This window comes from Protobothrops mucrosquamatus, unplaced genomic scaffold (genome assembly GCF_001527695.2).
Source record: "Protobothrops mucrosquamatus isolate PMUCROS unplaced genomic scaffold, P.Mucros_1.0 scaffold_127, whole genome shotgun sequence".
NCBI classification, from domain to species: domain Eukaryota; kingdom Metazoa; phylum Chordata; class Lepidosauria; order Squamata; family Viperidae; genus Protobothrops; species Protobothrops mucrosquamatus.
The window spans coordinates 350,145-359,606 of record NW_015386203.1 but is presented as its reverse complement, the minus strand read 5'-3'; the positions used below and the strand labels follow the sequence as shown (position 1 = coordinate 359,606).

Genomic DNA, 9,462 nt, shown 5'->3' with positions numbered 1-9,462 from the left:
GTATTATATTTGTTTAGTTAAATTGTAAGTTAGATTTGGAAAGATTTGTTTTAAGTCCTGTATTTGATTCCGGGAAGCTCAGGGGGGGAAGGGGGTTAGAAGTATTGAAACAAAAAGTGATGTATTCATATGTTATAATTGTATTGATAAGAGGAAGCGCTCGGTTGGTATCCCGGCTTGCACTCGTTGAGGTGGTCAGAAAGAGGGGGGATGTAGAAGGGGAAGGAGGAGAGGTTGTGGGTTAGAGGTAGGAAGGAAAGGTAAGTGGATGAGGGCGGAGGCAGGTTGGGAACCTCTGAGCGTTTCTGATAATGTATTGAATTGGATTGTTTTTTTTGTGTATGTTTGTGTTATAAATGCATCATATTACTTATTGTTCAATTATAAAAATTAATAAAATTTTCTTTAAAAAAAAAAAAAGTTGATTCAGCCCTCCATCCTTCCGAGGTTGGTAAACTGAGGACCCAGATTGTTGGGGGGCAATATGCTGACTCTGTAAGCCACTTAGAGAGGGCTATAAAGCACTGTGAAGCTATTGCTATTCCAGAAATACTTATAAGTTGTTGACAGAAATATATTGGAATTACCTGTTGCTCTTCAACTATTTCTGATGGAAATACCCAGTGATAGTGGTGGTTACTCAAAAGCTTCTGTGTGAATTCCAACCCGTACTGGCTAGTAAGCTTTCGCACAAGGTAAATGTTTGGCCAGTTATTCTGAATATAGTGGAAGAACTGCCTCACTTTTTCCAAGTAGATTTGCTTTTCTTTATCTTCACTATTGTCTGCAGAAAGAAGAAAAGTTGGGATTTAATTCCCAACCATACCACAGCAGTTCTAAAAAGATGGAGAACGTATCCTGCAAAGAGAATTTGTCTTGCGAAGTTTTGTATTTACAAAAAAAGATTATTATTTTTTTCAATTTTTTCTCCACTGAATAAGAACTTGCTTATGGGAGTTCTCTGGAAAGTTAGCATTTCCATGTGGCTACCACAATCCACTTGCCTGAAGTTTCGTGAAGTTCAAAGATCACCTCTGCAGCTCTATCCATGCATAGACGGAGGTTGGCAATTCCCTGCAAATACTCAATGGTAATTTTTTGGGAGACTGGATGGCAGCGGTTCCACTGATGAATATAATTTTCCAGAAAATACCCATCCTTTGCCAAGCAATGTATTTTGGTTTCTTTGGGGAAATTTTCTATTTTCTCACACAATGAATCCTGAAAATAAAAGAATATTTTCCAATTATTTTCCACATTATTTTATACCAGTTAAAGCTTCCAAATTAAGCAATTTTTAACTCTTCTGTATGAAAAAAAATATATAAAAGAAAATGCTGGATCGAGAATTTAGACAGTTTACTGAGCTCCTCAGGGATGGCATATTCAAAGAACCTATCTGGAATATTTTCAACAAAATAATTAGGTCTACTCTTTGGGAGCAAGCAATAGAACAGTGGATATAACGACCACCCCTAAGTTTAACTGTCCTCATAGTAAGGCAGATGAAGGGGAAAATAGTATTCCAGCTTAAGGATGAGCACTGTCCCTTGGCTTGGTGGGTGCCTTAAGGGAATGGGTAGGTGCCTTAGGGGAATGGGTAGGTTTTAGATCTAGTAGATGTCATGGTTCCGACTAATGAAACACTTCAAAGAACTTCCAGGCCTTGTTTATCCTAAAAGCCTTTATTAACAGTGTAACAGATTGACGGCACATCATGGACGTATGCCAGAATCTGAATTTCTCTTGCTTGCGTCTAACTTTTCTTGCTAAACCCCTCCCTTATTTTGCAGTCATAAGGCACATCTTCCAATTAACTCGGAGGGCAAAGATTCACTTCCGTTCCTTTTCCCAGCTTTCCTTATAAATCTCCTCCCTTTCTCTGTCATCTGAATTAACTCTAAAAATACCAGACAGTTCTGCACACATACATACAGTGCATACATACATCATTTGGTTTGTTAAAATCAGGAACATGGTGACAATCTCCAGTTAGTAAAATTAATAAACTATGTTCATTTGCAATGATCTGCAACATGATTTAAGCTGATTTTAATAAAAGTTGGCACAATGTGGTCTATGAAAAGCTGCTTTAACAATCCTAGATTCAGCAATTGATAACTTAGTGAATGTAAAACTAAATTGGAAAATGAGAAGGACTGACTAAAGACACTGATTCACTTTACTTTTTAAATTTTCAGTCATTTCCTCTAGATTTGTAAAAGTCAATTAAGAACCAAAGTTGACTACAATATAGCAGATTCTAATACAATAGCATAACAGCAGCATCTTAATTATGTCTTTGAGTTTGACCTAAACACAATGTACAATTTTTTGAGAAACTCAAAGTGTACAGGAGCCAAAAAAACATAGCAGAAATAAGATAACTACAGATTCTTTAGGAACAAATATCTTTTTCCTTTCCTTCTCTTTTTTCTTTAAGGAGAGCAGCACACACTTTTTTCATGCAAATATAATACTCTTCCTCATCAACCTACTGTCCCACTGGCCACATTTCCCTCTAAAAGAAATCTGAAAAAGACAGTTACCTCAAAGCAACTGATGAATAGCATGTACAGCTCTATTTTATCTTCCTTGTCCATGATGTGATTTGCTTCAACTCGTGATAAATGCTCTTGTACGTAGAGTTTCACATCACTGAAGCTATGAAAAGAGCAACCTCCATTTATCCACAAATAATGTAGGGATTTTTTTATTATTATTTTTAACAATTTTCAGGAAATAAAAAAGATATCCCCAGGGTCCTAAGGATGCATTTCTGCAGTTGGAGCAGGGAGAAGAATCAATTAAGTTTTTAAAAATGATGTCTGAACCGTAAGGAGGCCTATAACGAAAATAGTTCATGCAACAGAGATGCTGAAGTAGAATGTTCTGCCCCGATTTATGCATCCCAATTGAAAATCTTACCTGTATTTCAGAAGCAATTTTAACACCACAGAACGGATTACAGGAGTTTTATCCACCACATCATCAAAGGGGGACAAAGATTTGGTATGTAAGTTTTCAGGGCCTAAGGATATAACGCAAATCAGTCTGGAGAAACAGTACAATCCTTCCCTTTAGGTTAGAACAATCTCAATAGATGTTATGATCATACCTTTCAAAACTGACTTGTGCACAAACATCAGATTCAATAGCTCTTCAATCACAGATTTCTCTGGGGGATTGTTGCCTTTGAAACACATTGTGGAAACCAGGTCTATGAAAAAATTGTCGCATAATTTACGGAACTGAGTGTTTTTCTTTATGGCAATGCTGTGGAGAAAATGGTAAGTTATTATTTATCTAGTAAACTACCAAGAAATGCAGAGCCAATGCAGCAACTGAATGTCCTCAGAAAAATTTATCTGCTGGCTAAGAAGGACAAGTTTCACCTGTGCTCCTCAGATACTGTGGGATTGTAATCATCTGGTAGACTGACCCAGCAAAGTGGACAGATCATCTGTCCCGGCCCCAGCCACTGTTTGATACAATCATAACAAAATACGTGATCACAAGGAAGGTTTACTGGATCTCTAGAATCGCCCAAACATATTGGGCATGACCTTAAACCAAACCTGTGAAATCAAGAGAGAAACATGTAAGTAGCAATATATACTTAATTACAGAGTTCACAATGAAGTAGTAGCATAGGTAAGCCCCGTTCTACCCTTCACATTTGTTTTTATTTATTTAGAGTATATGTATGTTGCCCATTCCTAACATGGTCCAGGGCTGCCTCCAGAAATATAATAAGAGCAGCAAAATTACAATTAAAATCCCTTGGCAAATAACTTTGCTTTAAACCCTAGCTTCAAAAGGAGGGGTTTGCTTTAACCTCAGTGTCAGTACCTTCCCCCATACAACTTCTCTCATAGGAAAAGAAGAGTTAACCACAGCTATCTAATGAATATATGCAAAGATTCACCAAGAGTGTTTCAGTGGTGACCTAAAAGTGTGAGGCGTATTCTGCCAGAGTAAGCAATCCTCAACTAAACTTGTCATAAACCAAGTTCATTGTGATCAGCTTGTATTGGTACCACAAAGCCACCAACAACTAGAAAAAAATATTTCAACTGGGAGGTTATGCCAGACCTTTGGGAGGTTGTGCTACATTGTGGTTTGGTTCCAATTTCTGGACCATCTTTAAGGAAAGCCACAGACAAAACACACTGTAATAATTTGATTTTGAAGTTACCAGCATATGAGTCACCATAAATTGATCTTTTCCCTCCATGTAATGATGCAACTGATTCATAGGCAAGCTTAATCAGCCATGAAACATAAGTGATAAGGAGGACTCTTTTTGAGTCCTCCTTATCACTTATGTTTCATGGCTGGTTAAGAATAGGAACTACAAACTACAAACCTAGTTTTAAGAAGCACGTGATCACATTCAGAAGAGATGTTTCTCCTGAATCCTGAAATCTAGCCCTGAGAATCAGCAGGCATAGTTTTTGCTCAGTATACCGAAGATTAAAGCAATCTGAAGTTCTGTCTCTTTTGTTAGTGATTCCCTATAATCTTTATTGATACCAATTGACTTAGATTTACTTTCTAGGCAAGAATTTTATTTCAAAATATACCTTCTTTTCTCTACTATTCACCTATGAACAACTTGTAAATGCTGCCACTGTATGCCAGTCCACTGTATTATAGCCTGGTTGTTTAAATTAGTTTGGGGAAAAAAATCAGTTTAATTTTATTCAGATTTCTGTATTATGTGACAGTGAGATAATAAACATCCAGGAAAAGGACTAACATGGTGATGAATGTTGAAATAGGTTTGATGTTGGTGCATATTCTGAACCTATGTCTGTGACCTTGTGTAAGCATTGCTTCCATTGCTTTTTTCCCCACTCTCATGGGGAAGGAAGAGATAAGAGTAGAAGAGGAAAACACAAATCTATAAAGGCAGAAAGGGGTCATTCATTCATTCATAAGGGCTCCTACCTCTGCTGCCTCAATCTACAAAGAGAGTTTTGGGAGCCAGGTTGAGTTACTATAGGTCTTGACCTTTTTGTTAAATGCCAAGTTGAGGTTCAACGGAAATGAAAACATTTGTGATATTTTTGAAGCCTTCCTTACAATACGGATCATTCCATTCCTAAAGCATTACCTGCAAAATGATTGACTGGCATCTTCCTTGCACTGACATAGCATTCTCATCACTGCAATGAATGTTCTCATAGTTTTGATGTCAGAATCCCATTGAAAACACTGGGAGAGGAAAGTAGGGAGAGAAATGCCATCATTACAATTTCCAAAAGTGAAAGTATAGGACCAACATGTTTTCTCACTTACCATTTAAGAAATATTTAAAAAGCTTAAATATCAAACCTTTTAAAAACACTGTTTTAATTTTAAATTAGTAAGGAGAAAAAAACACGAGGATGGAAGATCAAAAAGAACTGATGACAAAAACTGGTTTTCAAATTGAGAAGAAAGCAAAATACTTGTATATTAAAATGACTTATAAATTGTACATTATTTCAAAATAATTAGAATAGAACTGAATAGAATAATAACTTTATTGTCATTTTAAACGTACACTAATCAGCATACATTAAAATGAGATTTTGCTGCATACAGCTTTCAAAGGGTAATCACCTCCAATATACACTACATAAACATGACAAAAAAAAAAGCATATACCCACATACAAACACATATATGACCCAGAGAAACAACAGAGCGGAGCAACAGAAAGAGACCCCATGAAGTGGGTGTGTGGGGTCTCTAAACAATATTTCAAGCTTTAAGCACATAGCACTTTTAAGTAGTGTCCTGCATAATGGGAAACAAGCTTCTTATAATCTTCTCGGCTGTCCTTACCACTCTCTGTATGGACCTTCTGTCTGAGGCACTGCTACCACCGAACCAAACAGTGATGCAGTTTGTTAAAACGCTCTCAATTGTGCCTCTGTGAAAAGTGGCCAGGACAGAAGGAGAAATTATGTTAAGATGTGGAATGAAATTAAGAAAGACTTGTTAAAAATGAGAAAAGTTGCAATTATCATTGTCTGGAGAGGTTTTGAGGTAAAGATGAATGTACTTTATAATGATGCTTTTATTTCAAACAATATTTATTTTGAAAAATGATTTGCCTCTTAAGCAATGATAAAAAAGACGTATCTAGACTTACATGGCATAATAAAAAAACCAAGACTTACATGGCATAATAAAAAAAAACAAGAGCTGAATATAAAATTCTTCAAGATCCAAAGGAAAGAGGTGGATTAAGATTATTGATTTTAAATTGTATTTTGCAGCCTGCTGTTTGGTTTCGATGAAAAAGTGGGTGTTGTTGAAAAATAAGAGAATGTTAGAATTAGAGTAACATAATCAGAGGTTTGATTGGCATGGCTTTTTATGTTAAACTCTTACTTTAAGTTAAAGTAAATGTAGATTTTAAAAATCATTATGTGAAAATATGGAATAAATACAAGCCCAGGTTGTGCCTGAAAATATCTTTATTGGTCTCAGATGAAGGATTACAAACCCAAATTTTGGGCCAGGTATGTGGATGACACGTTTGTGGTCATCAAGCGCCATGATAAAGCTCTCTTTATGGAAAAGCTAAATGCCATCTACCCGGACATCCAATTCACGACTGAGGAAGAGGTGAATAACACCTTGCCCTCCTTGGACATACTAATACGTCATGAGTATAATGGCACGCTGGTTACCAGCGTTTATCGTAAAGCCACCCACACTGACAGAATACTCTTTAGCGACAGCAATTATCCTACCGCCCACAAAATTGGATGTATTCACACCCTGTTTAACAGAGTAAACACACACTGCAGCACAGCAAGTGAAAAAGCTAAGGAATATGCATACCTGTATCAGGTGTGCATACAGAACAGCTATTCCATCGACTTCATTCGACATTATCACCAGCAATGGGTACCATGCGCTGCAGATGACAGGCTTCCAACCACCACTACTTGGACCACACTCCCCTATATCCATGGAGTGTTAGAGACGGCTGCAAGAATACTATCTGAGCATAACATCAGAGTGGTGCATAGACCTAATCAGACCCTTCGGACACGGATAATGCGCCCTAAAGAATCTTTGCCCGAGAGTGAGATGTCATCAGTGGTTTATCAAATCAATTGTAATAATTGTGCATGCAACTATGTAGGTGAGACCACGAAGCGCCTGCGAACGAAACTGCATGAACATGAATTGGCCATCAAATGCCATGAGCAGTCCCAGGTGTGGGCTCACACTGCAGAATATAACCACACGTTTAACTTCAGGGAGGCCAGGGTCATTGTTCATGATACAACAAAGGGTGGCCATCTGCTAAAGAGGCATGGCTATCCAACAAGCATTCCATCAACCGGCATATTGAACTGTTACCAGCTTATCAGCAAATATCCTTGAATCACTGGCAGATATCCTTGAATAAGAAAACTGCAAGGATGAAACAGCCACAGATCCCCACTGATACAAACAGGCCAATAGAGGATCGTAACCTTCCCTCAACGGACTTAATGTCATAGCAAATGATCAAGAGGAGGCAGACGGCGCCGATGAGCGACAGCAAAAGACTTGGAACCAACATGGACAGGGACAATGACAGCAAGAAAGAACAACCAGCTGAAATGACAGCATCGCATATGGAGACGTCAGAAAAGCAGGGAGATGACTGCGCGGCAGAACGCACACTCCGCACAGGCGGGGCGCGAGGAGAGGAGCGGAGCTCCGAAATTCAAACAGCTGTCAATGAGCGCGAAGGAAACAACAGAGCAATTAACCATGGGGGGGGAGCCGAATAGATCAGTAACACGCTCGATAGCCAAACTATCAGTGTTACAGAGACTATAAGAAAGTGATTCTCAATCCTGACTAGAACTCTGATGACATTAGCGGACAAGACGCAGCCAGAAAGGACAAGATTGACGGGCGAGTAAAGTAGAGCAGACAAGGAAGGGAGCAACAGGAGGAGAAAGGGCGGTAAGATCAAAACACGTACAAGTGGGTGCGAGATAGTCAGAGCAATTACGGTCGATTAGGGCGGACAGACCAATTACGCGCTCAATGAGCAGAGCGCAAAAAGAACTAGGTTTATAAGCAGACTCTCCAACTTCCAGCTTTCACTGATGACATCGGCAGGGGACCGACGAAAACGTAGGCAGCACACAGTTGTTTGTATAACGAATGGTTGTTTTTAACAATAAACAGCTGTTTTTATATCTATCCCGGAGTTCGAAGTTTTTATACTTTATACACACACACACACACACAAAAACAACGGGAGAGAATGTGAGTAAATAAGATGAAACTGATATTGTGTTAAAAATTAAGAGATTTTTTATAAAATGATGTATCATTAGTATATGACACCAGAGAAATCATCAAAGGAGCATGAAGGCACTTCAAATCAATATTGGGGATGTGAAAAACACAAAGAGATATTTTACTATGCCTACTGAACTTCTGAAAAAGCTAGAAAAGTTTGGATACAAATACATGCAACGATAGAAAGAATTTTAAAGTTTAATACCAAAAAAAACCAGATCTCTTTTTACTGGGATTTACTGGTAAGACAATTAGAAAAGACTCATGGATGATTTTGTATATGGAAACTGCAGCAAGATTACTATATCACCTATAATGGAGAAACACCAAAATACCCACAATAGATTGGAATAGATTGAGAAGATGCCAGAATTGTCAGAAACTGACCCATTTGGTTAAAACAATTATTTTTATAAAAGACTGGAAAACTTTTGTGGACTTTTTGCTGAAAATAGAAAAGAGCAAAGTGGTGATTTATGGGTAGGATGACTGAAAAAAGATTAAGAGAGGACCGAAGGGATATCAAAGAGGGAGGAGGAATAATGTTGGAAAGAAGGCCGGAAGTCACTTTTTTCTGATTATTTCTTTACATTTTCTTTCTATTTAGCTCTTTGTACTTTTTCTTTTCCCTTTTTTTTTACTTTACATTTGTCTTTTGCTTATGTAAATATTCTTTATAATAAAGTATTGTTTTGATTTTAAAAGTTAACAGAAAGCTAACACACACTGTAAAGCATCAGCTTCAATACTCATTTTTATTTCTAAGGATGTTTTTGTGATCCAAGGAGACTTCAAAGCTATTCTGAGAAAACAAGATATTGGATGGTAACAATCCAATTCTTGTTTGGATAAGCAGAGGTGGCAGAGAATATCTTGGGAATTTAAGCAGGTGTAGTGAGGAACAGCCTCATCATTTTGCCATCTAATAAATGGGTATTTTATGATGGGCCATGTTGCATCCATTTGGTTCCTGACTTAAGTTTCGTTTCTCCTGAAAAGCTTACCTGCCTGCCTTAGGTTTCGTTTCCTGATTTAAGTTTCATTTCTCCTGTTAAGCTTACCTTGAATTAGTACCTCCTTGACTTAAGTTTCCTGTTCTTTGTGTATGGCAATGGAGAGCCATCCCCCTATTGTCCTTTTGTACACCCC

The 9,462-nt window shown here is 37.7% G+C and overlaps 1 protein-coding gene across 1 annotated transcript in view; it reads right to left on the bottom strand.

Annotated features, from left to right (window-relative positions):
* The window catches only part of LOC107288747 (E3 ubiquitin-protein ligase RNF213-like), a 79,439-nt gene that overhangs the window by 30,808 nt on the left and 39,169 nt on the right, over positions 1-9,462 (bottom strand). The window contains exons 24-31 of the mRNA XM_029284421.1: positions 7,372-7,425; positions 5,120-5,220; positions 3,396-3,578; positions 3,119-3,276; positions 2,929-3,031; positions 2,550-2,664; positions 1,005-1,221; positions 588-784 (exon numbers count right to left, since the gene is read on the bottom strand). Coding sequence (XP_029140254.1) covers positions 588-784; positions 1,005-1,221; positions 2,550-2,664; positions 2,929-3,031; positions 3,119-3,276; positions 3,396-3,578; positions 5,120-5,220; positions 7,372-7,425 — 1,128 coding nt within the window. The remainder of the gene's footprint in view (positions 1-587; positions 785-1,004; positions 1,222-2,549; positions 2,665-2,928; positions 3,032-3,118; positions 3,277-3,395; positions 3,579-5,119; positions 5,221-7,371; positions 7,426-9,462) is intronic.